The sequence below is a fragment of the Ictalurus punctatus genome, chromosome 9 (genome assembly GCF_001660625.3).
Source record: "Ictalurus punctatus breed USDA103 chromosome 9, Coco_2.0, whole genome shotgun sequence".
NCBI lineage: Eukaryota > Metazoa > Chordata > Actinopteri > Siluriformes > Ictaluridae > Ictalurus > Ictalurus punctatus.
In genome coordinates, this window is record NC_030424.2 from 19,129,295 (window position 1) to 19,157,124 (window position 27,830).

A 27,830-nucleotide genomic window follows, 5' to 3' on the forward strand; every position below is an offset into this window, starting at 1 on the left:
TTGCAGTGGAATCACTAAAAGCAATTTCCCCCTTTTTATTGTTAACCAGATTTTTTTTTTAAATTATCAAATCTTATTTCTGGATGAGAGATAGATAGATAGATAGATACCATATTTCATTTCAGGGTTGTGTGCTGTTAACACTCACCTGCCACTTTAATAGGAGCACCTGTACATTATCAGACAATAACAACACTGAACATTGTGCCTAATGGGCAGACACATCTGGTTCCTCCTGTCAGCTAAGAACAGAAATCTGAGAATACAATAGGCTCACTGAAACTGGATAGTTTAAGGAAAACCCCCAGGCAACTTATTTCCAACAATATAACTTTACTCCTTTACTAAAATTTTTTTTTTTTTTTAAATTGCAACATATTTCACTTTAGGAAACTCTATTGTTTTCTGAACTATATACAGTAGAAATGGTTTTTAAAAAAATGTACTATTTGAAGGGGTTTCCCAGGCCTTAATCATACAGAACACTCACAAGCAGTGACTCTCAAAGTGGGGTTCATGGACATCCAGAGGCCATGAAGCAAATCAAAAGTCAGGGGGGTCTGTGATTTAAATAATAACAATTAAAAAGAATAAAAAAAGTTACAGTAATCACCACATCCAGTCCAACAATCAATAACTCCAAAACAAGTAGACCTATAAATAACGTAAATTTGGACCTAAATTGAGCACCTCTTTGAGCACCACAAGCCATTATTTTATACCCTATCTATTATTTTATACCCTATCTAGTGCACTTTGTTAGGCATTCGGGGCTCAGCCATCACGAGGCGGGGACTATGTAGTTTTTGCAGCGTAGTTTTAGCCTCGGAAACGGAAACTTGGCAAAGGCGTACATACGTGATATTTGTAAGTTTTATAAGCAATTCAATAGTAATTATTTAATTTTTAGATACGTACTAAATTATATGATAATAGCTAATAAACAACCAACCAGCGTCGTTGAACTATTCATACAGAACATTGCGTTGCAGTGGACATTTATACGTACCCAGGGAGTTTATGAAATGAATCTGAACAAAAAATACATTAACTATGTGCACTTTATAAAATCTTTAAACAAACAAAACAAAACATATAGTAACAATGTGCATTTAACAAAAGCCCGGATTTTGGATTTAAGTACGTTTACTTTTTTATCTATGTATTTATTTATTTATTTATTTATTTTGGACTTAGACCTGCAGTGGTTGCATCTGAAAGCATCACTTATGCGCATATAATGCGCAATTAGTGGTTTATCGTCGTTTCTAATTTCTAGAATATCTAAAATAACCACATTTTGTGTTACATTAAAATACATGTTTTTGGAGATTTTATGTTCGGATTGAAATATTGTCTCCTTATTCAGTATTGTTTCCAGTCATGCTTCAGCATCCAGATGAGGACAATGTAAGTTTATATGCCTTTAGTCTCACAGGGTGTCATAAAAATAAGTATAAAACAATTACTTATCAAATAAAAATGTCACTTTGTACAATTAAGCATTTTTGTTGACTTTTTGGCAGACAATGCAAGCAGTATGTTTCAAAGAACCAGGTGGGCCAGAGAAGCTGTATTTAGGACGAGTTCCCAAACCTGAACCTAAAGATGGGGAAGTCCTTGTTAAAGTCTATGCAACAGCTTTAAACAGGGCTGATGTGTTACAGGTAAGCCCGTTCATATACATAACTTAAAAAACAAACAAACAAAAAACCCTTTGTTAAAGAAGTACCAGTACTTGAAAGGATTGTTTCCTGTAACAGAGGAAAGGTCTTTACCCAGCTCCTCCAGGAACAGGTGAGATCCTTGGTCTGGAGGCTGCTGGTATGGTCACTGGTTTTGGCCCTGGACTCAGGACGAATTATAAGCTTGGCGATAAGGTCATGGCTTTGCTTTCTGGAGGAGGATATGCACAATATGTAGCTGTGCCTGAGGAACTTCTCATGCCAGTCCCTTCGCATCTCACTCTCGATGAAGCTGCAGCAATCCCAGAGGCCTGGCTGACTGCCTACCAACTTCTGCACTTAATAGGTGCTTGAAGGCAAACTGAAAGCATGAAAGGATTCAAAATGTTTAAAAGTTTAATTGGTGTGCTTCTCTTCTTCTCTGCTTCTCTTATGCTTAAGCAAGTATTTTTGCTGTTTGACTACTTCCTTATTTTCAGTGTGGTTCTCTGTTTTATCTTAGCCCAAGTTAAGGAGGGAGAGTCAGTGTTAATTCATGCTGGAGCGAGCGGAGTCGGCACTGCTGCCATTCAGCTTGCTCGTCTGTTTTGTGCTATTCCATTGGTGACTGCTGGAAGCCCTGATAAGTTAAAGATTGCAGAAAAACTGGGTGCAGCTGCTGGGTTCAATTACAAAGATGGGGATTTCTCTGATAAGATTCTGCAGTTCACTCAAGGTGAGTTGTGTAAAGTATACTCTGTGGTCATATGAAACACTTCTCCAGTGTGCTTGTAATCATCATGTGAACAAAAGAAATGTCACTGTGCTTGATTTGCAACCCGTTCTCACTCCCAATGGTAAACGCTCAATGTTCTTGCAGGCAGGGGGGTTGATGTCATCCTTGACTGCATAGGTGGATCTTACTGGGAGAAGAACTTGCGTAGTTTGGCTATGGATGGAAGATGGGTGCTCTATGGTGTTATGGGTGGGAAAGCAGTGGATGGAGACTTGCTTGGCAAACTTTTATTTAAGCGCGGTCACATTCTCAGTAGTCTCCTCAGGTCACGGAGTCTACAGGTAAGGCTCAGGGTAAAAAAAAAAACTTCCATAATGAATCTAACAAATATTGTATATGTTTATTGTCTTTTGTGGTGAGTACTGAGTTCTCTCCTTTTTATAGTATAAAGCTGAGCTAGTTGGGAGCTTCATCGAGCAGGCTTTGCCACACTTTCAGTCAGCAGAGCTGCCCACGTCACTGAAGCCTATAATCGACACAATCTTCAACATGGAAGACATTACTGAGGCACACAGACACATGGAGGCCAACAAAAATACTGGAAAAATCATAATCAAAGTTTCAGAGACTTGATCAGCTTCTTCATACTGATTATCTCTAGGACATGTCTTACATTTTAACATGCATGCATCTATCGAACACTCAGAAGCATTTTTATTGCAAATGCAATAAAGATCAAAGATCAAATTCATACAAAACTGTTTGCATCTCAGTCAGCTGATATAATCAACATTCTGCAGAGGTGTGAACTCAAGCCACATGACTCAAGTCAGACTACAGTCAAAAATTTGTTGACTTCAGACTCATGTTTGAAAAAATAATTATAAATGTTAATAAATGTTTTTAAGCCAAAAGCAGCTGTTTCAACAGAGTTTTTTTTCCCATTTGTGGTTACTCCAGTTAAGTGCTGTCAAAACCTTTAAAAAAAAATTACAAGCCATTCAAAACTACAAATTTTATCTAGGAAATTTATTTCTATAACTCACAGTAACTGGTCCATGGTGGTCAGTTAGAATACACACAACCAAGAACAGTACGTGGTGTGTCCCAAACTACATAATGCCTTTATAAATATTATGTCACTCCACTGTATAACGTAGGAAAATATCTATATTTGTATTTGCATTTGAACCGCAGTTGTGTATTGTTTAAACTTTAAGTCACACTCACTCAGTTTCAGTAACCATTTCTTTGTCAGGGTTGAACCTGTGTTTGTCTAACAAATTTAATTGGTTTTCATTCTGTTGTAAATGCTGCATCAGGCAATGCTGCATATTAATGTTAATAATATTGTCATGCAACTTTTATATCTGACTGCTCGCTTGTGCCTGCATGAAAGTAAATACCTCCCATTTGCACAACTTTTAGTCTCAACCAGATGTGAACCTTATTGACAAGCTTTCTAAAAAAAAAAAAAAGGATAGATAGTTTATTAATTTAATATTGTATCAGTACTTGTTTGTATATTTACCTATTCATATCTTATATCAGTTTAGAACACATTATCTGTCATTTCTGAATAATGAATTAGGTCATCCCTAGTGTGAAATAACAGCTGGTATCTCACCATTTTCACAACTATTTAGTGCACTATTATGTGATTTGGGAGACCTCTAGTAAGCATGCTTGTTAACACACAAGAGAATGGAGCTTGAACAAATGAGCCATTGTGGCTCCAAAGCAGCAAATACATTGTAAAAGTATAGCAAAAAATACACTCTCTAAAACTAGTGGATAAATATTATTGTTTTTTTCTCCCCTGGTCCTCTCCCAGATCCTTATACTCACAGAACAGCACGTTCCTCTCAGGACAGGACTAAAAACAAGTCAGACTTTCAACAACAATTTGTCCTGCAGTTGCATTATATTAAAAAATTAATAAGAATATTTCTGTTTAGGTTTAAACAGTAACTAGTTTGAAAAAAAAAAACTGATTTAAGAGAAGGAAATGTGTCTGTGTGAAGTGAAATGCAAATAGCTTCTCGTTTTATTGTGGAGTCTGTCAGCCTGCCAACATGAGACACCTTCACTGACACTGGGTGCTGTGTATGAACAATTATAGCCTAAATAGTAGGGCATTATAACTATAATTATATAGGCATGGTTTTCATAGTAAAATGATTTGAGATGTGTTTCATACACATTTGGAACTAAAAATGTCTTGAAAGTAATGTTTGAAATATTAAAACATTCGTGTAGCATCAGTTCTTTTAATTATTTCATTAATAGGACATCTATTTTTGAAGAAAACCATTCAATCCAGTACAGGTCATTTTGACCCCCTTTATGCATTTGTGAATGTTTTTTTGGTTCATGCAATGTAGGGTTAAATATAAAAAATCTAAAAGGTGTGCGTCATACCTGACACCTAGTCCAACACTTTACAGTTGGTTTTGTGACTGTACATCCTTCCCTTCAAATGCTATTGAGCTTTAAATTATGGTATACTTTGTGTATGGGCCCATTCTGTAGTGAAATTCATATCTAATTTACATATCATTTATTAACTTATCTTAATAAATATCAAAAATCTAAAAGGTTTGCGTCATACCTGACACCTAGATGAACATTTTACAGTTGGTTATATGACTGTAAGTCATTCCCTTCCAATGGTATTGAGCTTTAAATTGTGGTATATTTTGTGTATGAGCTCATGCAGTAATAAAATACATGGCAATTTTTTAAATATATGATTTAATAGTTTATTTTGTTAAATATCAAAAATCTAAAAGGTGTGCGTTATAGCTGACACCTACAGGAACACTTTACACTTGGTTATATGACTGTAAGTCATTTAGGAATCTTCAAATGCTATTGAAGTTAGAAACGTGTTTAACAACGTTCATTTGTAACTTTAGAGACGGTCCCTTAATTTCCATATCTGCGAATATCGAACGTCCAACGTCAAAACAACTTTATGCCAGTTTTTTTTTTTTTTTTTTTTTTTTTTACATTACCATGGATTGAATAGGTAATTTGAAAAAGTAACATACATGTATTCATAATGTACTATAATTATTATAGTTGTTACATGTTAAAATGACATTTAGTAAGAAATGCATTTTGAGTTTATGACTTCGCACCTCTGATATTTTGTTCTCATTCTGTTTACACTGATGTACACTAACGGTGTAAGTGAGACTTTAACTTTGAGTGACTAGTATTCGAGCTAGTAGCTAATTTATTAGCACGTGACCGATATAAGCTGGTCACACCTTGTTACAGCACCGTCTACTGACTCATTTCTGCCCGCTGTTGCTTATTTTGCTGTGGATTCCGGAACAACACACTTCCTGATCGAGGTTAAAAGTCGCGTTTTTAGTACGTTTCACGTTGAGTATTGTCTTGATAAACATGGCATTCAGAACATCATAAGATATTTTGGCACAGGCCGGCAAAGTTCGTCATAATCTTGGATATTTGGTTGTGGAGAGGTAGGTGAGTGAAACCACTTTGTTCGCGTTACACTTCTGAAAGATTTCTCATTTGACCTGCTTTAGCCGGCTGTACCGAGTTCAGCCATTTTTTTTTGGCACGCAGGTTATCACTAAAAAAGTCAAATAAATCCTGCGAGTTAGCCCAAGAGTATTAAGGTGAACCTTTAGTGAAGTTTTGCGCTCATATTATTTTAAAAACATGAACCTATACTAACACTACTTACTGTTTTTTTTCTTACTTTTTCTACTTCTACTACTGTTTTTATACTACTAAACAGCACCTAGATGCGTGCCTGAGTCTGTAACCTTCATATCCTGCTTCTTAACCACTGATAACCTGTATCATCTCATTCAGTCCCTCTTGTTTCTCTGCAGTTAAGAAAAGTGCATAAATTAAGACTATATATTTGTACAGGTGCGTTATAGACATGCAGACCTGTATAAATGTAGGTTATACAATTGTTGTTTTTACGTTAATGGGATTTTCAGAGTTTAAGGATGACCGATCCAAACAAACCTCAGCGCAAGCTGTCCAGATCTGGAGACAGCTTGTACAAGACACTGGGCTTGCAAAAAGGAGCTTCCTCTGAGGACATTAAAAAAGCTTATAGGTAAACTGCCATCATGTCTATTTGTAATAGTATTAACTTTTATTTCTTAAGTTTACTGAGTATAAATATGAGTACTAGCTTTTTCAGATTGCTTGTCTGAATGAATTTCTTCATTGTTTTGCTTTTAAACTGAAATGTTGTGCATATTACAGTAAAGACCATTGATGATATGCTCATGTGTTTAACAAATGTTTAAACTATTGAACAGTGTGCTTATTCTAACACTATTCATATGCACTTCTTTTTTTTTTTTTTTTTTTTTTAAACTCATATGTACACATACCACCTTTTTGTATGTTGATAGCCTAATATTGATGCAAATCTAATGTTAGCAACCAACCCTGTTCCTGGAGAGCTACCTTCCTGAAGACTTTAGCTCCATCCATAACTGTGCCCACCTAACCATCTAATCATTGCCTTACGTCTTGAGCTAAAGTCTTCAAGAAGGTAGATCTACAGTAACAGGGTTTGGACAGACATCAGTTTGGACTGATGTAGACATACATTTGAATGAGATGTACATCAGCATAAATGCAAAAATTAATGTGCTTTCAGAAAACTTGCACTCCGGTATCACCCAGACAAGAACCCAGAGAACCCAGAGGCCGCTGAAAAGTTTAAAGAGATCAACAGCGCTAACTCCATTCTTAATGATGAGAACAAACGTCAGATCTACGATGAATATGGCTCCATGGGCCTTTATGTTGCTGACCAGTTCGGAGAAGATAGTGTTAAATACTACTTCCTCATGTCAAAGTGTTGGTTCAAGGTGGGAAGCTGAGTGTTTAAGTCATCCTTCACTGATAGCAGAAATCCAAAGCCTTATTTAACTTAACTGTATATAATATTGTGTGTGTGAGAGAGACCATGTTACCAATTTTAATCAGTTCTTTTTTTGTTGTTTGTTTGTCCCCTGTCTTTTCAGACACTTTTTTTCTGTGCCATAATATTCACTGGCTGCTGTTGCTGCTGCTGCTGCTGCTTCTGCTGTGGGAAGTGTGGATCAAAAGAGGAAGATGAGCATTATTTCTATATGGATCCCGAGGACCTTGAAGCCCAAGTTTTTGAAGAGCAAAACAAAGGTAAAATAATACCGCAGAGGTAACACAAGTTCTCCGTGATAATTAACTGCACTATTTTATGGTCTATACTTGAAGGAAAAATGCACATTGAGGCACCTTTTTTGTTATTTAATACAATTTTAGGGCATATCTGCTTACAATTTACACACAATGTGTTTTGACTTTGTACTTTATAAATATGAACAAAAAGCATTCATATGCATAAACAAATTAGTTGATGCTGGTGGTGGGGCGGTATTCAGACACCACATATTACCGGCATTAGTATTTTGTTGCAAAGCCCTTGTTGGCAATTACAGCTTTGAGACATCTGTGGTAAGAAGTAATTAGGGTTTTGCAGCGTTGTGGTTCAATCTTGAGCCACCATTCCTTGTCTTCAGTTACCCAAGGTTACAAGGGTCCCGCTGATGGACTTGCAATTTCAAAATCCTTCATAAAAGTAAATGAATTGGCTAGGCCATGTAAGCACCTTTACTGTCCTTGTTTTTTTTTTTTTTTTTTTTTTTTAAATAATGTTCCTTTGCCCAAGAACGTCTTTTGCAGCTTTTATATCTAGAACTTGACTTATTTGTATATAACCTTGACATGTATACACTGATCGGCCATAATATTAATACCACCTGGTTAATATTGTATAGATCCCCTTTTTGCCATAGCTCTCCACAAGACCTTTTGAAGGTGTGCTGTGGTATCTGGCACCAAGACGTTAGCAGTAGATCCTTTAAGCTCTGTGAGGTGGGGCCGCCATTGATCGGACTTGCTTAAGCAGCACATCCAACAGATTTTCGATTGGATTGAGATCTGGGGAATTTGGAGGCCCACGTCAACACCTTCAACTCTTTGTCATGTTCCTCAAACCATTCCTGAACAATTTTTGCAGTGTGGCAGGGCACATTATCCAGCTGAAAGAGGCCAGTGCCATTAGGGAATACTGTTGCATGAAGTGGTGTAGTTGGTCTGCAACAATGCTTAAATCAGAGAAGTTCCCATTGGCACAGCTATCGGCAGGCAGTCGAACGATGTTGTGGGCAATGTAGGTAACCATTAACCAAAGTGAAAATACTCCAAATTGTTTTAAAGAAGTTTTAAACCAAAGAACGTCAATTCATTATAAAATAAATATTTTATGCCATTGAAGATGACACATTAAATACAAGGTTTTGCATGTTGCTCAGGGGGATATTTCCTTTTAAGTCTGTTCAACACCTGAGAGTGTAGCTAGAAATCAGTGTTGGGTACTGTTGAGAATTTTCCTTCAATTGCACCTCCTTATGACCTGTGGTTTTACAGGGAATCAAACTGTTATCATTGGACAGCCAGTTCCCTCTGCAGCGTCTGAAGTTTCACGTAAGTATTTGCTCTACTACACTGTCTACTGATTTATGAATCATGTTTGCATGCTGCCATAGGCTTAAAAACATATAATTAATGCATCATTATTTTACTTCTGTTTTACAGCACAAGGTCCAGTGACTGTAGGCATGCCTATTTCTAGCCCAGACACCATGAACCATTAAGGTTAGAACATCTACACTATAGTTCAGTTTACTGTAGTACAGTAGAAGGGTAGATGGCAACCATCCTTCATGTTCTGAGTTCTTTACTAGCCAGAGGCAAAAAGGTATTTTTGATAATTTCATTACCAAATGGATGCATCCACAACAATCACCACTGAGAAACCTGTTCAAGAGGTTACTTTGATAAAAGAAGGAACTTTTTGATTGATCTGTTGGTAAATTAATTCAGGATGCAGCACCTGGCTGAAAGAGGCACATATGGCATATTTGTTAATACTTAATTTGTTCTGAATGAGGTGACCTCTATTACAGTCCTGTTTCTTTTCTTCCTGTAGGTGGAGACACAGCCATAAACATAGAGCCAGCTGTCTACAGACCATCAGTCTTTTGCCTTTAAAGATAGAACTTGGGATCAAAAGAGGATTGCCATGTCTCTGTACTTGGCCCGTTTCCAGTAAGGGGAAAGTTAAAATCCAGTGCAGCACTTGAGGAAATTTTGGCTGATAGTCAGGGGCTGTACATAGTCTGTGGAGTAAAATTGGTTCATCTTGATTCAGAATGTATTGTTTACACTTAATGTACTTTTGCCTTCTGTACTTTTAATGTGGTGTCAGGTTCTTTCTTATATTTAGTTATTTATATTTAGTGAAATCTTTTAAATTGACAGCTAATTTGATTTTGACTGGGCTTCTCTAACCCAGAAGAAATATGCTGGTATTCATATGGTACAATAGATGGAAAAAGCTTGCAATTATGTAACTTCTTTAGTAGCACCCAATACTAGTAAAAATTTTTGTCTGTCTTAATTAACAAATTTAAATGGCAACATATTTTAGTTGAAATGACTGCAGCCCTGACCCTTTCATATTTAAGTTGATAATATTGAAATATTTTCAATATTTAATATGGACTTCACAAACACTTTAAATGCAGCAGTGATTAGACTATGTTGTGGTGTTAGAACATTTGAAGTGGCAAAACTCTGCTTTGAGAATGTACTATGATTTTATTATTATTATTTTTTATATATATATATATATATATATATATATATATATATATATATATATATATATATAAATTAATTAATTTAATATAATAATCTTCATGTACATATGAGTCATTGCCTCAGAATAGATTGTGTGTATGCATGCTCTGAATGGAAATCATTCCACCCCACCACCCATTCCCAAAGAAAAATGAAATAATAATTTGAAATTTGTCTGGACTGGTATTTAATAGTTTTGTGAGTATTTTATTCAACGCAATCATAGATTACTCAGGTATTTTGTGCTTCTGGGATCTCACTAAACTATTTTACTTTGACTGTTTTGAAAAATGTGAATGACATAATTGTAATGAGTTATCTGATACTTTGTTTATATTGGTGTAATGCACAATCAATGCAGTACAATACTTCAGATGTTTGTGCAATGTAAAAAGTTTGTATTTGAAAAGTGGAGGTGTATGAAGTGATATAAATGAAATAAATTATGTTTTTGATTGCCACTGTTGTATCTGTTCTAAGCAAGTACAATGGATTGAAAATTGTTGAATAAAATGGATTGTATATCCCTTTCATTAAATTTAAATTAATATTTTTGTATGTGACTGTCCCACACTTTTTTTTTTAATTTTTTTTAATTTTTTTATGTAAAGCTCCAAAGTTAAAATAATTGTGCATTCTGTCTTTAACACAGTTTACCACCATGTATAAAGCATAACCTTGGTAGTGGGGTTCAATGGAATTATTTTTGGCCTACTTATCTTTATAAAAAAAAAAAAAAAAGATATGCCCTAAGACTTTTTAAACATTGTGCAATGATGTAAGGACTGTATGTGAAACAGCATATGGCTACTTTCTGTTACTTGCTGCACTTTTTCAAATGTAATGTTTGATGTGCTCAGTGGTAATTCTGTTTTCTAGTGTGAGGAGTCTGTGCTTATTGCACTATTTGTTAGTACTTTTCAGAGGCTTGGTTTTGGTTTAGAGAAAAGGATTTCATGGTAAATTTGGTGATGGTTCAGCTCACAAGGCAGGAAAATATTCAGTATTCCCTTCTTCTTGGGTAAGTTGCTCAGGTATAAGTGACTTTCAGTTTGGGGGAAGAGATTGTGCCTTCATTTGTCAAAATTTAATTTAAATTTAATTTGCATTTAATGAAAATGCTACCAGAATTTCAGACAAGAATCTGGTCTTAGATTTAGAGAAAAGCACAATTATTTGTTAGATCTTTTGCTTAAATCACATGTGAATGTACAGATATAAAAAATAAATAAAATTAACGCATAACTGTTGGACCAAAATAAAATAAAGTTTTGAAATGTCAAAAAGTTTTCTATACTAAAGGTGTTTATTTTCAGACCTTCAGATGAACTGAAGGATGACTACCTAAGCACTGAATTTGAGGATGAACAGTGGATAGCTTTTCACTGTCATAGAAGCAGAGCAGCATATGGTCAAAACCATGAGAAATTAGTAGCCCAGAGGAAGCTGCTGATCACATGCATTATCTGTTTGGTCTTCATGATCGGAGAACTCATTGGTAACTCATTGGTTTTTTAGAAGTAGCTTTTATTACTATTGTATGAGCTTAATGAATAACTATTTGGAACATCATAACTGCATGTAATATAATTTATCCCAGAACTGAAAATGCACATCAGATAAAACAAATATCTACATATTGATTCTTCAGACAAAATCTGTAGAATACATGGGGAGCAATACCAATCTAGATTATTTCAATACTTCCTTTAAAAATATTAGTAAATATTCCTCATGTAAAAACATTCTTAGCCTTTTGTTTGAATTTCTTTTCTCATAGGTGGCTATTTTGCTCATAGTCTTGCTGTAATGACTGATGCAGCCCATCTTCTCACAGACTTTGGCAGCATTTTGCTTAGCCTCTTTTCACTGTGGATCTCTAAAAAACCTGCTTCCAAAAGCTTGACTTATGGCTGGCATCGTTCAGGTTGGACAGTTGTATTAACTAAAGTCCATTGCTTTATTATTGTTTACAGAGCTACTAATTAATCTTTATTATTCTTGATGTTCGATCAAGTTTTTCTTTTTGACTATTTTCAGAATTTTATTTTTTACCTGTTAACATTATCTGCTTGGATTCTTGCATGTATACACATACATGCTATTGGTTATCATTTACAGTAAAGGCACCGCTGAATATGTTTCTTTACACACTTACACACAGAGATTTTGGGTGGCCTTTTCTCAGTGCTGTCCATTTGGGTTGTGACTGTTGTACTGCTGTTCATTGCCATCCAAAGGATCATCAGTAATGACTATGAAATACATAGCAAGATCATGCTCATCATCTCTGGCTGTGCTGTGGTGGTAAATATCTTGTGAGTGTTTTGATGGCATCAGTTTAATCACTTAGTGAACTATAAAATGTTGTTGGTTTATTGATTATTTAAGTAATTAACATTATATTCATGTGGGATTATTTTTAGAATGGCATTTATTCTACACCAGTCTCCAGTGTCTCATGGTCACAGCCATGATCACAGTAATACGAGTGTGAGGGCAGCTTTCATCCATGTGCTGGGAGACCTACTACAGAGTCTGGGTGTTCTACTAGCTGCCATGATCATTTACTTTTGGGTTAGTGACCATTTGTGAAACCTTTAGGCACAAAGGATCTTGCTTCTTTTTAATAAATAAATAAATAAAATAAAATAAAATAAAATGAGAACAATTGGGAATAATATATTCTTTTCTCCACACAGCCTGAATGGAAAATAGCAGATCCTATTTGTACATTTTTGTTTTCCATACTTGTTCTTGCAACAACATCTACAATTCTGAAAGACATTTTCAGAGTGCTCATGGAAGGTAAGTAGATAATCCAACATTCAAAGCTGTCAGTTGTCAAAAATTTCATAAGGCAACTACAGTGCATTATGCCTTTGTTTTTAGGAACACCACCCTGTATAGAATATGACTCCGTGAAAGACACCCTACTATCGGTCAGAGGAGTCAAAGCCACACACAGTCTTCACATTTGGGCACTGACCATGAGTCAGCATCACATGTCTGTCCATGCTCTCATAGGTAAGTATATATTTAGATACTTGAGAAAAGAAGTATATTTGTTTAACAGTGTGGCATTTAGCATGTGAAATAACAAACAGACACAACTGGAAGAATACTTCCTTTTGTTTAACATATTCAATAACTTAAGCAAAACTACTATATACAGTAATTCACAATATAATTTTACAGTATGTTATAAATTAAATAATGTTTTACCATAGATGAACAAACCGATCCACATACTGCACTTATGGATATGACAAAGCTGCTCCAGACTGAATTCAGCTTCCACAACATCACCATTCAGATAGAGACATATTCTGAGGAAATAGCTGACTGCCATGAGTGCCAGGACACAGTGGACTGAGTTATTGCAGGAGAATGTCCTCAAAAACACAGCTTTCCTCAACACTTTCATGAATGTCAAACACTGTGTTTATGTTTAGTAGACCACTGTCTGGCATTTATTTATTTATTTTTAAATACAGTCATGGATTTTGAGGGGAACTGTTCTCTCTACACTGCGTATGGCAGATCAGTATATAGAAGCACCCATTCAACGTTGTTTTTGGCTGTTGAGCGGTCTTATTTTCACCACTTCTGTAAAATGTGTCTAAAAGGCTAAATAAAACTATGTTCCAGAACAACTGTCAAGTGTAAATGTTTTATGACCAGAATGACATACATTTGTTTATATACATACACTTGCTTATAGTTAGATTACAGTTATTCCCTCACCAGCCTCTCTTTTGTCTCTTGAAGTTAATAAGACAAAATAAATAAATAAATAAAAAATTGCAGCTTGTCATGTTAGCAAGATACCATTGAGCCCTCCATTCTGAAGGCTTTTTTGTGATTGGGGGGTGGGGGGGGCGGCGGGTGGGCTTACCCTTAACTCTGTTACAAAATGCAGGCACTGGAGACTCATTCCTAAAATACTAAACATTTACGGCTATCAACAATTACACACATTTTTTCACTACAGTTATAAGGAGTGTTCACAACCCATGTCCCTGTTACTATAGTGACAATGTATTATAACAATAATAATGTAATATTGTGAATTCAACTGTGCCGAGTCAGATTTCAAGGATTCAAAAGTGCTGTGGTATGAATGCTTTTTAGAAGTGGCCAAATGTATACTTGAGAGTGCCCCTCATATGTGGTGGTAACCATCACATGCAATACTGGTTTCTTTAGAATTGGTCTCCTAGGTCTTGGCATCACACAAAATGAACTTTAGTAACAAGGTTCTGCAAATTCATCAACTTTTACTTCATGCCATTCAGAAGAAATTCAGACAGTAATTTACTCATGATGCACATTATATCACAATAGTGTCTTTTTTTTTTTAAAAAAGATCCTAGTTGTAGACTGGCTTTCCACACTCCCCTATGAGCTGCATACAAAACTGCTTACTGGGCTGTTTGTAGTTGTCGATCTTGCCAATATTTGGCATACGCCTCCTGAAACATGTTTTTACAGCTCAGCTTGGCTTTGAGACGGGAGCAGATAAGAAATGAGCCTCCCATCTTGCGGTGCAGAGAGTAGGTCTCTTCTGGAGGAGGGGTAAGACGCTGCTTTAGCATGACAGGGATGAGCCTGTGGATCTGCTCTGTTGTACTCTGACTGCCAAAGTCAAAGGGCTCTTCTGAGGCAAACGCTTCCCCGAGGATCATCACTGCATCCACATGGGCATTCATCATTGCCTGCAAAACATTAGTAGAAAGAGAAACCATGCTTCAATTTAAGGAGCAGAGTGCAAATATGCAAACAATGCTATATCTAGTGAGGATTCTTACCTTTGACTCATAACCGGTCAGAAATTTCATAGCAATTGATTGTTGCAGAACCCCCTCTCTGTTTCTGTCTGCTGCAGCCTTGATGATCTAACATGAATATAAATAAATAAATAAATAAATTAATTAATTAATTAAAAACCCCACACACATCTAGTATGGCTGTAATAAAATCCAGTAATTAAGAGGAATTCCCATGCTGATTCTGCAATTAATAGACTGACAAATTCATACATGGTTAAATCCTCTTTACCTCAATATACACGTCTGTAAAACTTGCATCAAAACCCCTTGTGGCTCCAAAATCCAACAGTGCAACCTGAAAACCAAAAGCCATAGTTAGTCATAGTAAACACTAAAGATGTATTGACATTAATAAAATCAACAGATACATACCTTGTGCTTTTGTGGGTCAAAGAAGAAATTAGACCAATTTGGATCAGTCTGCATATATCTGAACTCAAAGAGCTCTCTCAAACAAAGAATCAAAATCTGCTCACAGATCTGATAGAAGAGATCATAATAGAAGAGAAAATATCATCTGTTCCATCAAAACAGTTAAATAAAGGACTAATCTCATTTTATCTTATGGGAGATTATGGGCTCACAGAACATTTTGTAGGATGGTTCAGGTGAGTGCTGCAGCACAATTTCCCACATACAAGTGACAATAAAACTCTTATTAAGCAAGACACATTGTCCAGTTGTCATTTATAATGAATCTTCGGGTACAAAAATTTCACTAGATATGGCTTTTTAATGAGAGAATTTCCTAAATTCCCAATTAAATTAATTTACTACTGAATTTACAACTAAGAGCTAACTTCATTTGTTACTCTGAATTATACAGGTGATGTGAATAATTATCACCATGCCTTCTGTGGAGTGAATCGACATACAAAAATTCACTCGGGCTGAGTGAAGGACTTACCTCATTTTTGAGTTCCTGTGGCAGGTCATCAGCTTTATCCAGAGGGAAACCAGACACCAGCTCTGTAGTGAGGACATGCTGGCTGCTTAGTTCATCCACTACATTTGGCACATAGAAGAAAGGGTGATCCTTCAATAACTCTCTGTAAAACACAAATAGATAGATTTAATCAGCTGAAATATTAATTACTGTACAAGTCCTACTATGGTCTAGTTTTACACACTTCATTTCAACTTCAGGTTAGGAAAGTTTAATCTTAAATTTAACATATCCAGCTGGTTTAAGCAACATAATTTCTGTCAGTTTTCTGTCATATAAACAAACCAGAAAATCTACTACAAAACACAGCCTCTAATTTACTAGCAACTATTTTGCTGTTTAAAAAAAAAAAAAAAAAAGATAAATGCAAGTTGTTCTGGATAAGGGTGTCTGCCAAATGCTGTAAATGTCAAGGATCATTGCCAGCTGAGGATTTAGAGTTCTGGCACCAATAAAATACTGTTTCTCTCTCAGAAAGCTGCCTTGAACCCCAAAAGAAAAGTAAAAAAAAAAAAAAAAAAAGATACACGTTTTTCCTATAAAACATGTGACTAACAGTACAATTTAATGAAGAGTTTATGTTCAGAAGAGACTGAATTTGAATTTCCTTTTACAATACGACATTCATATCCACCAGTTGTTCATATCCTGAACCTCAGAATATTTCCTCCATGCATATTTTCCCCTTAGGAAGGTAAATTATATGCCTGTGATGATGCTCTGAGAAATATGCAGACTACTCAGTGGTGGGAAATGACATTTGATTTCATTAATGATGTGATGGGTAACAAAAATATTTTCAGTATAATTATTACTGTTTCATATACTCACTGGAATTTTTTGGCACATTTGGCTTCCCTCACGTAATCACACTCTAGAACAAGTTCCCTGCTCATAACTTCTATCAAGTGCTCTGGAAATAGACCTGCATAGAAATATCATATGAACAAACCAAGGTATGAGCAACATTTTGGAAGCATTTAGACTACGAATGAAATAATGGCCCTCATCTTTAAATGTCCACAAAACTCATACCTTCGGGTAATGCATTACTCATACTGAGGACAGCCATTAAGTTATTAACATCGCTGCTGATGCTTTTGGCCACTCCAGGGTACTAATAAATATATATATAATATATATATGTAATGTTAAAAAATAAACTATCACAATTTTTCATCATAGTTAACGGTTATCATTGTTTTTTATTGTTTTGCAGCTACCTGGATCTTCATAGCCACCTCTCTGCCATCCTTCAACTTAGCCAGGTGCACCTGACCAATCGAAGCAGCAGCAAAAGGCTTCTCTTCAAAGAACTCCAACTTATCACGCCAGTTTGAGCCCAAGTCATTGCTCACTGCTTTCTGCCATAGAAACAGAAGAAGCCACAACAGAATTTACTACAAAATGACTGTGCCAGACATAATGTGCTGCCATTTTACACTATACAATTGTTATGAAGGAACACCATATGTGCTATGTCATTTGTGAAACCTTTTTTTTTTTTTTTTTTTAAACCATGGGTAAGCAGTTTTTAAACCCTCACATTTGAAACTATACCATCATTTGCTTTGTGGGCATGAAGTCAGCACTCTGTCGAACACGGTCAAAGATCTTTGCCAGCTGAGGATTGATGAAAGCATCATCTAGGGAAATAAACAAACTCATGGCTCAGATTATGGTGACTGCCTGTATAAACTAAAAGCAATGTAATGTACATGGCAAACCAAGAAGCTACCTGATACAGAAATGGCTGATTATTGTGGGTGGTAAGCTGTTGGGGACATTTATTTTAGGCTACTGCACATTTAAGTCAGCTGCTATTGGTGTCTGCAGTACTCAAGTTGCATGGTCTATAGTATATTATTGTTCTTTTAATAGGTACAGTTTGGGATTTCACAACAATAAAGTGTGAAAACCTTTGGTTAGTCTAAAGCTGAAATGTAAGTGACAGTATTCTGCTTCACCAACAGCCAGAGTCATAGTGCCTAATCTTAAAATAAGAATCAATTAATCAGTTAAATAGAAAAACTGTTTAAATATAGTAAATTTACTCATTGCCATTTAAATTCAGCCAAGTGGCTTGTGGCCATGGAAAGCATTAACAGCCATCATCATAGATGGCATCTTTAACTGTGGACATGCGCAATAGAAGACTACATAGCAGCTGCAGTACAAACACAGGCATGAAACCAGGCATGGATCCAAATGAGGTGGAAAACTACTCAGGTGGAAAAGTAAAATGTGCACAGCAAACAGACACGCTCCTACATAGCTTCCCCAATGCCTTCAGAAAGGTTGCAATGATATTGCAGGATGAAATTTCTGTCAAGGCACGCTGCCACATTCTTAACAGAAATAAACAATCGCGTGCGCTAAGTAGGGGCAGTATACACTGACAATGTCAAGGGCGGGTCAGAGATTTGGTGCAGGAAAACAAACTCTACACAAAAAAGCAAACAGAACTGAACACATACTGAACAATACTGGAATGTATATTCAGAGTAAATCAGCTATTCGTACAAGTTGTAGGGAGTAAGACCATGGCGTAAACCATAAATACACTCACGGAGCACTTTATTATGAATGCTATGCTAATGGTGGGCAGGGGCTCCCTCTGCTCTCAAAGCTCCTCAATTCTTCATGGCATGGAGTCAACAAAATGCTGAAAACATTCCTTTGAGATTCTGGTTCATTTTGACATGAGCACATTGTGCAATTCCTCCTGATTTTTCCAGGTGCACTTTCATGCTGCTAATCTACTCTTCTACCACATGCCAAAGGTGTTCTAGTGGATTCAGATCCGGTGACTTAGAAGGCCACTGAAGAAGGGGTGGTGGTAACATGGACTTCTGACCAGAAGGTCATGAGTTCAAATCCCAGCACCTCCAAAGTACCACTGCTGGGCCTTTGAGCAAGTCACTTAACCCTCAACTTCTCAGTTTTATAAATGAAATAAATGTAAGTCGCTCTGGATAAGACTGCCAAAAATGCCATAAACGTAGGAATGTTTAATATTTATGTCCATGAAACTAGTCTAAGATGACATTTGTTTTGTGACAAGGTGCATTATCATGCTGCAAGTAGCCATTAGATAATGGGTAAATTGTGTTCATGAAGGGATGAACATGAACATCAAGTGATGATTGATTGGTATGAACAGGCCTAAAGTGCGTTAAGAGAATATTCCCCACACCATTACACCCCCCTCCACCAGCCTGGAATGTTGACAAGGCAGGTTGGGTCCTTGGATTCATGCTGTTGGCACCAGATTCTGACCCTACCATCTGTGTGCCTCAGCAGAAATCAAGATTCATGACATCAGCAAACATTTTTCCAGTCTTCAACTGTCCACTTTTGGTGAGCTTGTGCCCACTGCAGCTTATGCTTTCTGTTCTCGGCTGAGAGAAGCAGAACCTAGTGTGGTCTTCTGCTGCCCATCCACCTCAAGGCGCGACATGTTTTGAGTTCTGAGATGCTTTTCTGCTCACCACAATTGTATAGAGTGGTTATCAGAGTTCTTGTAGCCTTTCTGTCAGCTCAAACAAGTCTGGCCATTCTCCGTTGACCTCTCTCATCAGCAAGGTGTTTCAGTCCACAGAACTGCCACACACTGGATGTTTTTTTCTTTATTGCACCATTCTGAATAAACTAGAGACTCCACTGCATGAAAATCCCAGGAAATCAGCAGTTTCTGAAGTACTCAAAGCAACCCATCTGGCACCAACAATTATGCAATGGTCAAAATCAATGAGATCATATTTCCCCCCCATTCTGATGGTTGATATGAACATGACCTGAAGCTGCTGGCCTGTATCTGAATGATTTTATGCATAGCACTGCTGTCAGATGATTGAATAATTGCATGAATGAGTAGATGTACATGTGTTCCTAATACAGTGCTCAGTGAGTATATAATCAAATTTACCAATACATTATTTATGACCAACAAAATATTTAATTAGCTTGTTCATATTAAAGAATGTACTGTGGATATTAATATGCATAAAAGAAATACAATGAAAGGAGGGTGGGTAGTGGCTAGTAATCTCTCACCTTGGATGCTAAGCATTTGTCCAAGTTTAAGAGCAGCTCCTCTGACTTTACACAGAGTCCGAACAATTCGTTCGGCATTAGCCTCAGAGACAAATGGATTTGAATCAAGGACACCTTTTTTATTCCCTGCAGAAAGGAATAAATCAGTTCAATCTGAAGTAGTATTTTGCTAGACAGAGTGGGGGAAATGTTTCAAAACATCAATGTTTTTATTAAACATTTTCAATGCAGCTATTAATATGAAATGTAGCCAGACATTTCCTCAGTACAACTACACAAAGAAATTGTAATATTCCAATCCATAAAAATAAAAGTTATGTGCAACAGCTTTTGTGCAGTAACTTTAATTTTGGTGGAGAAGCCTTTGATTGCAATGACAGCTTCAAGATGCTTCCTGTATGCATAAACTAATCTCTCAGTGTTTAGTTAAGATTTTTGTCCACTCCTGCTACACAGTCTTTAAATCTTTTTCTGGGTGGCACATTGGTAACGCTTGATTTCCAGTTTATTACATAAATTTTCTATTGGATTTAAGTCTGGTGATTGATAGGGCCATTCCTACACCTTTATTTTCTTCCTACGGAACCAACTAAGAGTCTCCTTTTTAGATCATTGTCCTGGCGAAAGGCAACAGATTCATCTCATGAATTTCCTGGTGCATGGCTCCATTAATCGTCCCTTCGATGTACAATGAAAAAAGAAACAGCCTCATACCGTGATGCTTCCACCGCCAAAGTTCACTCTAGATATGTGGTATTTTTAGGGTCAAATTCATTGGCTACTGATTTCTCTGTGGCAACTATACCTGCTGCTTACAGGTCTTTCTGGAGCTCTGAGTGGTCCTTGGCTTTTGGGCTACTCTTCGGACCTCCTGGTTAGAAATCTTGTGAGGACTTCCTGTGTGTAGCCATTTGATGGTCAAGTGATGTTCCTTCCACATGTGGATAATGGCCCTAGTGGTGCTTATAGGAAGAATTAAGAGTTGGGAAATCTTTACTTTAACGTTTACTTGCATTCAGAGGTGGGTACCCCCTTTTTAAAAAGTGGAAGTACTAACCTATCAGCATGCACTAATCAAGCTGATTCCACTTTATCACACAAAGTTTTTCTAGATTAAAATATTACAACATAATTTCTTTAGCTCTGTAGCTTTATTGAGTTAATACCAATGTCCAGTCTAAAGTTCATACGAATAGCTGCATTGGAGACCAGTTTAATGAACAATAGTTGAAGTGTTGAATACTTAACCCCAATAATTACTTTGCTAGCTATTGGCCATAGTGACACTATAATAGAAATTAACCTGCATGGTTCACATAAAATAGCTGTAAAATAAAATTAAATAAGAACAGCTCTTAACATTATAGGCAATTTCTTGATTTTAAAAAATGCCCTCAGTCTAAATAACCAGACAATTGAATAATAAATAAATTAAAATTAATAAATTAAAAACTCATAAGACCAATGTTTATAGAAACATACCTTTTTTCTCATCTAATCTGAGGCTTTTCTTTGCCACTTCTGCAATAGCTCCCAAGCCCAGTCCAACTGCCAAGCCTAAAGGTCACAGATAATTTATATATTATTCTTGTGGTGTCCACCACAGTGTTGCATCATTACTGTACAAGATGCTGCCATTTGTACAAATGAAAACTGTCCTACCCCCAAAATTTGCCAAACGTCCTAGCCTCGTAACTGGTACTTTGCGCTCACGGGAGCTCTCGCTGAGCTAAAACAAAAGCAAGCAAATAGATTGCTCATTGTTTATGTCAATCATAGCAGAGAAAAATGTACTGCTGTCAATTACAACACGGCTGAAGGTACATTAATATAGTGGACATTGTTTTTGTGACAATTTGTTCATGAATCTGAAATTGACCAAAATATTACATTGAGTTTACATTTGATTTTTGTTTTTGCTAACTGTAATGGAATTTCAATAGGGCCACAGTCATGGCTTTGAAATTCTACTTATAAAATGTACCTTGACCTCAGTCACTCAAAAATGGCAGATGATATCAAAAGCCAAGGAATCACATGAAATTATACATTAAACATACTCTTATCTAAATTAATAGAGAGACCCATGTACTCTCCATCAAGTTCATAAGCATAAATTTTATGCTTTTGTTAGGGGTTTGGGACAAATTTACTAATTTCTACTGTACCATCTGCTTGTGTTTCTTGGATGTGTCAGGTCCTTCTTTTTTTGCATCACTCCAGAGCCAGTGATCTTGATGGAATGAGCAGCTCTGGCTGTAGCTGGGCAAATGTGGTTGTGTGAGCCCTCGAAATAACTTGCATCTGGTTTTCCCCAAACATTTGTGACTATAAATGTTGATCACTCCATTGCCCTCTGCATTGTCCTTTAGAGCATGAAGAACCCTGATATGCTTAGTAATATTTGTTCCTGTTCCAATGTGAGGAAAACTATAGATTGATTTTAAAACACCTTTAACTGTTGAAGCAGTTCTCTCAGTGCAGCTATACATCTGCAAAAGAAACACACACCACATAACTTCAATCATTTCTTCACTATAATGAAAGTGTGACATAAGAAAAAAATTATTTGTTGGGAAAGCATTTTTTTGTGATGTAGGTTAATTTACAATCACTCGTTAGTTTCTCAGGTTTACTTACAAGCAATGCATGGGCGGTGAACATATTCATTGTGCTGTATATCAATATATTATTTGACTGATTATCAGCATATGTCTAAGTATGGCTTATGAACAAACAGTTTGTTTGGCTTCAAGCAGATCAATCATTTCTGCAAATCCAATCCAAAAATCCATTTGTATTAACTTTATTATAGTAATCCTACAACACAGGTCATTTCATGCCCAAAGAGCTCAATGCAACATCACCACTCCATGAACTGGAAGATTTATTCAAACAGACAAATGAAACAGCAAGCAAGAATTTCTTCAGTCTTTCATGCACCTAGATATTTGTTTAAGAGCTATAACATTCAGTAAGTGTTAGTGTAAGTGAAGTAAATGCCAAGGTAACTTCTTTTAAAACAGGACCTTCAAATAGAGGTAAATTAACGCTTACCTGTTCTTTGAGAGGATTTTGGGCGAGACTAAGGCGTTCTCTTCTCTGAATACTGAGAATGTGACTCTGATATATCACTCTCAGTCTGTTCAGTCTTCTCATTAGCAAAATATCTGCTGCCATGACTTCCCCTTTCCAACTAGCAGTTCCTCAACTTCACACACCACAAAAACAATGCAAAGCCAGATTTAACAGATGCTACTGTGCGTTTTAATGCGGATAGACGACATTTATTCCGGTTCCTGCCAGAAGTATTGTTGTGATAATTAGTTCACGGCACTGGCGCTTCTAACGCTTAACAATATCCACACGCTTAATTACTTACCACTAAATCCGGCACGTTTCTGTTCCTCAAATTAAAAACTTTAGCAACATACAGGAGTCACAAGTACGTGAAACTAGCCCTCAGCAACCTCAGTGCCATAGTTTGAAACCGACGAGCAAGTGCAACCAAACAAAGTGGTGCTAAACACTGCCATTCAAAAAGACATTAACCTTCTCAAGAAACAGACGTGTGGGCAAGTTGACCTTGCACTAAGTAACATTTATATACTTGAAGTAATGTGACTGCCACCTAGTGGTTAATACTGCGACACACAGCCATACTTTTAGGATTTCATTTGGTGCTGAAGAATATGTAGAAGGAGCAGAAGCAGGAGTGCCCAATGAAAACCCTGGATGACTATTGGATGTTACTGTTCATGTGTCATATTGACTGAAATATTACTAGCTTAGACAATAATATTTGATATGACCACCGTAGAATATATTTGTGTTTTTGGGGAACAGTAAAGACACAGAAAACCACTCCTTGTGCTCAGGTATACACCTGTCAGCAGGTGTGTATGAGTCCAAATAAGAGATGGAATTAATGCAACATTAAGTTAATTCACCTATTTGTTTTATTTTTGTACAAAAACAAACAAGCAAACTCATTCTTAAAACACAGGGTGTCCCAAAAGTACATACAAAGGGGAAATTTTAGCTAAATGTCTTCCAAAACTTTTCATACTTAGTTTATTTTATATCTATTATTTTTTTTCAGATAGCCTTTAAGAATGCCTTTGACCAAAGAAGAACGTATTGAAATAATTCTCATGGCTGGATCTGGGAGCTGTCGCAAGGTTGTGATGGACTCCAACAGTCAACATGGCAAGCACATCACACATGACACTGTTGCCAAACTTATTAACAATTTCAAAAGGCAGGAAGTGTTGCGGAACAACCAAGAAGGCACAAATGACTTTGTGCTCGCATACATTGTCCCCTATGTATGGAGACTTTTGGGACACCCTGTAGAATATAACCTGTGTAATATCAATTTGAATGTAATAGGAGATGCACCATAAAGTAATTTTTCACTTTTTCATGTTTTCCTAGAGGAAATGTCTCAAGCACATAATCATGTTGGGGAAAAAAACATTCACAACATCACAAACCGAACACAAGGGTGATGTCAAAAAATACATAAATATTTGGCTTTAATACTCATAGCAGGTTAGACGTGATTAGCACCATAAACTTGCATTTAACCCCTAAATACTTTTAAGCTTGACTATAAACTTTTATAACACACTTCAGCGTCATCAAAAACCCATCTAGTTATTGTTCAATCCTATATGAAATGTTACAAGTAGTACTAACTTTAATACAATTACATTTAGAAATCATGTTTTGCATACTTTTGCTAATATTGTTTATAGACAGATGAGTCAAAAAATGTCTTCAAACAGAATTATATATTTTCTTTTGAAAGGACACAGTATTTTAAACAAAACAATGTTTTGTTTAAAACAACAGCGTACCCGCCCTTGGTTTTAATTAACCTTATAAAATGCATGTTCCTTGCCTCTAGGATTTATGGCTTCAAATCAGGTGAATTATAAAATTTACAGCTTTGTAAAGTTTATATCCTGCTTTTTGTTCCCATAGTGATTGGGCTGGAGTACATAAGCAAAAAATATCAAAAAGGCATCACTGACCAGATGCAATGAACTGTAAAGTCTAACTGTATCTGCAACATATACATGGTATGTTCATATGATCCTGGTGTACATTTGCTCTCTTTTATATGCAATAAATTATATCTGCACTCACACCAGGTCTTTATTTTTATTTAAACCTGGTACAAAAAAACAATTTATATTAATCTTTATACTCCCATTGCTTGCTTAAATTAATCTTCATTTATATAACAGAGACTAACTGCAGTCTGTATGCATTTTTTGTTTCTGCATGCCAGCACATTTTACTTAACTGAAACAATCACCAAGGTTAAGAAGAAGAAGCCTTTATTTGTTACATATACACAGTGAAATTCTTTTCTTCACATATCCCAGCTTGTTAGGAAGCTGGAGTCAGAACGCAGGGTCAGCCATGATACAGCACCCCTGTAGCTCCCAACAGTGGCAGCTTGGCAGTGCTGGGGCTTGAACACCTAACCTTCCGATCAGTAACCCAGCGCCTTAACTGCTGAGCCACCACTGCCCCAAATAGCATAATATAAACTTTACAAGGATGTGGGACACATAAACCCTGTAATTAAACCCACCAGTCTACAACTTAACTTGTTTGACAATGTTTCATTTAAAATTGAATGCACTAAAGCCAGTATTATATAAATCTTGATCATTTGTAGAGGCCTTCTCATAATGGTCATAAATGGCTCATAAATGTCTTCATCTTGGGGAAAAGTCGAAGAGCATTGAGTGTGGTGACCTCTATGACCTTTTCCACAGGAATGCCTTTGGTTTTGGCAATATACTCTGCACTAATGGTGATATTCTCTGGTTCATTCCTCACCTAAGTGTAACATAAGATTAGTCAGGAAATATGCCAACAGTACAAGCAAAGGCAAAAATAAAAATACAACCACTAAAAATAACATGACCATGAGGAATTTACAGAACCACTAATGTTAAACAAGCAAAAACAAGGACTACCTGCTTTTCAGGTCCAAGGGCTGGTGAATCAGTCTCAAGACACATATTTTCTAGCGGCAGCTGTTTCACAAGTTTCTGCTTCTTAGCAGAAGAAGAAAAACATGACTTCACAGATGGCATAGTATTACATCAGTGATAGTCTGAAACACATGCATGAATTCAGCATTGCATCTAATTTATTTAGTAAACTTCTGCAGCAAGAAGATTACCTGTTCACTTCTTATGATTGATGGTGGAATAGAAAAGAAGTAGCCTGCATGTACGCCCTCCATTGCAACTGAGGGTTTTCCATCAAATGCATGAAGAAGAGCATTCTCTACACCTAGTTTAAAAGAAATGTTTCAATGTCATAAAGAAAAGAAAACATGAGGTAACCCTAACTCTAAATTATAAGCTAAATAATATAATACCTAGCTCCTTTAAAAGGTGGATAGTTGGTCTTCCAGCAGATCTTGAGTGGACATTTCTAATGGAAAGATGAAGGTTTCTTTTTTTACACTGCTGTATCAAGTAAAGTAACATAAAGCTAATCTGGCATGTTATTATTTTACAGTTTTAGATAATTCTGTGATATGATCATCTGAGATTGGCCTATCCCAGACTTACAGAGGTAGATTTAGTTGCTTTGCAATCTCTACTTGACGAATGAGTACTTGTCTCTGTAGTTCTTTCCCTGCATCAGTACTGACTATCCGGGGTGTGAAATCAAGGCCAACCTGCAAGGAGCACAGAGTATGTCTATGTATATAGGTATATTAATCCTAATTATGAGGATAATAATATGATAAACCCTTATACATTCTACAGTATAGGATAGATGTCTTACCTCACCAATGGCCACAATATGATCTTTATATTTTTCAATTAAGGGCATGGCAGAATCTAAATCCTGTGGAGAACAACTACTTTAATCAGTATTAGTAACTCAAACCTTTAGGGTGAAATTACACCAATACAGCATGTCACAGCTCAGACCTTTGGTAACGCCCCCCTGGGTTGTGCTGAATCTTCTTGAACTGGGTGAACTCCAAGGCAAGGGAAGATAAATCCAGGAAATCTGTGAAACAAAAACAAACAAACACCTCCTCTTTTATTCACTGCATTATATATCATACATTGCAGGTGCGTCATTGTGGTAAGGAAATGTAGTCCACCTCTGTGAAAGTTGTATGATTTTCTCAAACTCCCCAGCATGCTCTGCTACTGCAACAAGAGCCAGAACTCCAGCCTGAAATGAAAACAAGGCAAAGGGGTGCAAAACAAGCGTCTGATGATGACATCATATAGCATGCAAAAGTCAAGCCCTGGATAAATGTACCTTTTTTGATTGCTCAATAACACACTCGATATCCTATTGAGGAGAAAAGAGAAAGTCAGTTTACAACTCACTCATTATTTATTCTTATTGCACTATAAAAACAACACAGATCTGCATCTTACACCATCAAATTCTCTCGAAGAGATGTGACAGTGACAATCGATATAGCCTTGCATGAATCCTTCGCAGACCAAATCGATTAAAAGAAGAATTTTAAGATACCAAAACAACCATAAAACCCATACACGAATACACTTTCTAAACTCTCTATCGGATGTGACAAAATAAGCACGTACAACATTACGTAGCGGGTGTGTTAGAGTGACACAACTCTGCGCAACTCTGCGCAACTCTGCGCAGGTTCATGCCGAGCTTCACAACACGAGCGAGAAAACTACGTAAATAAATCTCAAGATCTTCGTCACTGAGTTCTCACGTGTCTGCAGGACACAATGTTCATTTGAATATATTTTATTATTGTTACGTGTATTTATTTATACTGTAAACTTTTTACGCTACACACA

The 27,830-nt window shown here is 36.4% G+C and overlaps 5 protein-coding genes across 12 annotated transcripts; 3 read left to right on the plus strand and 2 right to left on the minus strand.

The window, feature by feature from the left end:
- The first annotated feature begins 750 nt into the window (after positions 1–750).
- Positions 751–3,314, plus strand: tp53i3 (tumor protein p53 inducible protein 3). Of its 2 annotated transcripts, none has more exons than XM_017476593.3 (7): positions 751–867; positions 1,370–1,410; positions 1,527–1,667; positions 1,764–2,031; positions 2,188–2,400; positions 2,545–2,741; positions 2,845–3,314. In XM_017476593.3, exons 2-7 carry the CDS (start codon positions 1,384–1,386, stop codon positions 3,031–3,033), a joined length of 1,035 nt encoding a protein of 344 aa, XP_017332082.1. In that variant the 5' UTR covers positions 751–867; positions 1,370–1,383; the 3' UTR covers positions 3,034–3,314. The 2 variants fall into 2 exon arrangements, with proteins under 2 accessions (XP_017332082.1, XP_017332081.1); XM_017476592.2 differs by having other exon boundaries at positions 814–1,140.
- Positions 3,315–5,666: 2,352 nt separating this feature from the next.
- On the plus strand, positions 5,667–10,616 carry dnajc5gb (DnaJ (Hsp40) homolog, subfamily C, member 5 gamma b). Of its 2 annotated transcripts, none has more exons than XM_017476293.3 (7): positions 5,667–5,894; positions 6,387–6,508; positions 7,064–7,277; positions 7,434–7,590; positions 8,881–8,937; positions 9,049–9,108; positions 9,443–10,616. In XM_017476293.3, exons 2-6 carry the CDS (start codon positions 6,396–6,398, stop codon positions 9,105–9,107), a joined length of 600 nt encoding a protein of 199 aa, XP_017331782.1. In that variant the 5' UTR covers positions 5,667–5,894; positions 6,387–6,395; the 3' UTR covers position 9,108; positions 9,443–10,616. The 2 variants fall into 2 exon arrangements, with proteins under 2 accessions (XP_017331782.1, XP_017331781.1); XM_017476292.3 differs by having other exon boundaries at positions 5,668–5,898.
- A 149-nt stretch (positions 10,617–10,765) lies between these two features.
- LOC108270044 (proton-coupled zinc antiporter SLC30A2) lies at positions 10,766–13,744 on the plus strand. The gene is made up of 8 exons (XM_017476291.3): positions 10,766–11,176; positions 11,472–11,653; positions 11,936–12,082; positions 12,320–12,473; positions 12,582–12,732; positions 12,858–12,963; positions 13,048–13,182; positions 13,386–13,744. Exons 1-8 carry the CDS (start codon positions 11,112–11,114, stop codon positions 13,529–13,531), a joined length of 1,086 nt encoding a protein of 361 aa, XP_017331780.1. The 5' UTR covers positions 10,766–11,111; the 3' UTR covers positions 13,532–13,744.
- Positions 13,745–14,023: 279 nt separating this feature from the next.
- On the minus strand, positions 14,024–23,597 carry coq8ab (coenzyme Q8A, genome duplicate b). Of its 2 annotated transcripts, none has more exons than XM_017476288.3 (15): positions 23,372–23,597; positions 23,047–23,200; positions 22,158–22,481; positions 21,652–21,718; positions 21,472–21,546; positions 19,990–20,115; positions 17,494–17,579; positions 17,157–17,297; positions 16,969–17,050; positions 16,765–16,858; positions 15,895–16,036; positions 15,360–15,467; positions 15,217–15,282; positions 14,967–15,053; positions 14,024–14,873 (listed from the first exon to the last, which is right to left on the minus strand). In XM_017476288.3, exons 2-15 carry the CDS (start codon positions 23,167–23,169, stop codon positions 14,580–14,582), a joined length of 1,815 nt encoding a protein of 604 aa, XP_017331777.1. In that variant the 5' UTR covers positions 23,170–23,200; positions 23,372–23,597; the 3' UTR covers positions 14,024–14,579. The 2 variants fall into 2 exon arrangements, with proteins under 2 accessions (XP_017331777.1, XP_017331776.1); XM_017476287.3 differs by having other exon boundaries at positions 23,047–23,288.
- Positions 23,598–25,320: 1,723 nt separating this feature from the next.
- Positions 25,321–27,604, minus strand: LOC108270047 (putative deoxyribonuclease TATDN3). Of its 5 annotated transcripts, none has more exons than XM_017476296.3 (10): positions 27,429–27,604; positions 27,307–27,339; positions 27,143–27,216; positions 26,964–27,045; positions 26,815–26,877; positions 26,595–26,704; positions 26,399–26,454; positions 26,198–26,310; positions 25,989–26,066; positions 25,321–25,848 (listed from the first exon to the last, which is right to left on the minus strand). In XM_017476296.3, the coding sequence occupies exons 1-10, from the start codon at positions 27,480–27,482 to the stop codon at positions 25,702–25,704; spliced, it is 810 nt and encodes a 269-aa protein (XP_017331785.1). In that variant the 5' UTR covers positions 27,483–27,604; the 3' UTR covers positions 25,321–25,701. The 5 variants fall into 5 exon arrangements, with proteins under 5 accessions (XP_017331785.1, XP_017331784.1, XP_017331786.1 ...); XM_017476295.3 differs by having other exon boundaries at positions 25,989–26,069; XM_017476300.3 differs by having other exon boundaries at positions 25,710–25,848; positions 25,993–26,066.
- Between the last annotated feature and the right edge of the window lie 226 nt (positions 27,605–27,830).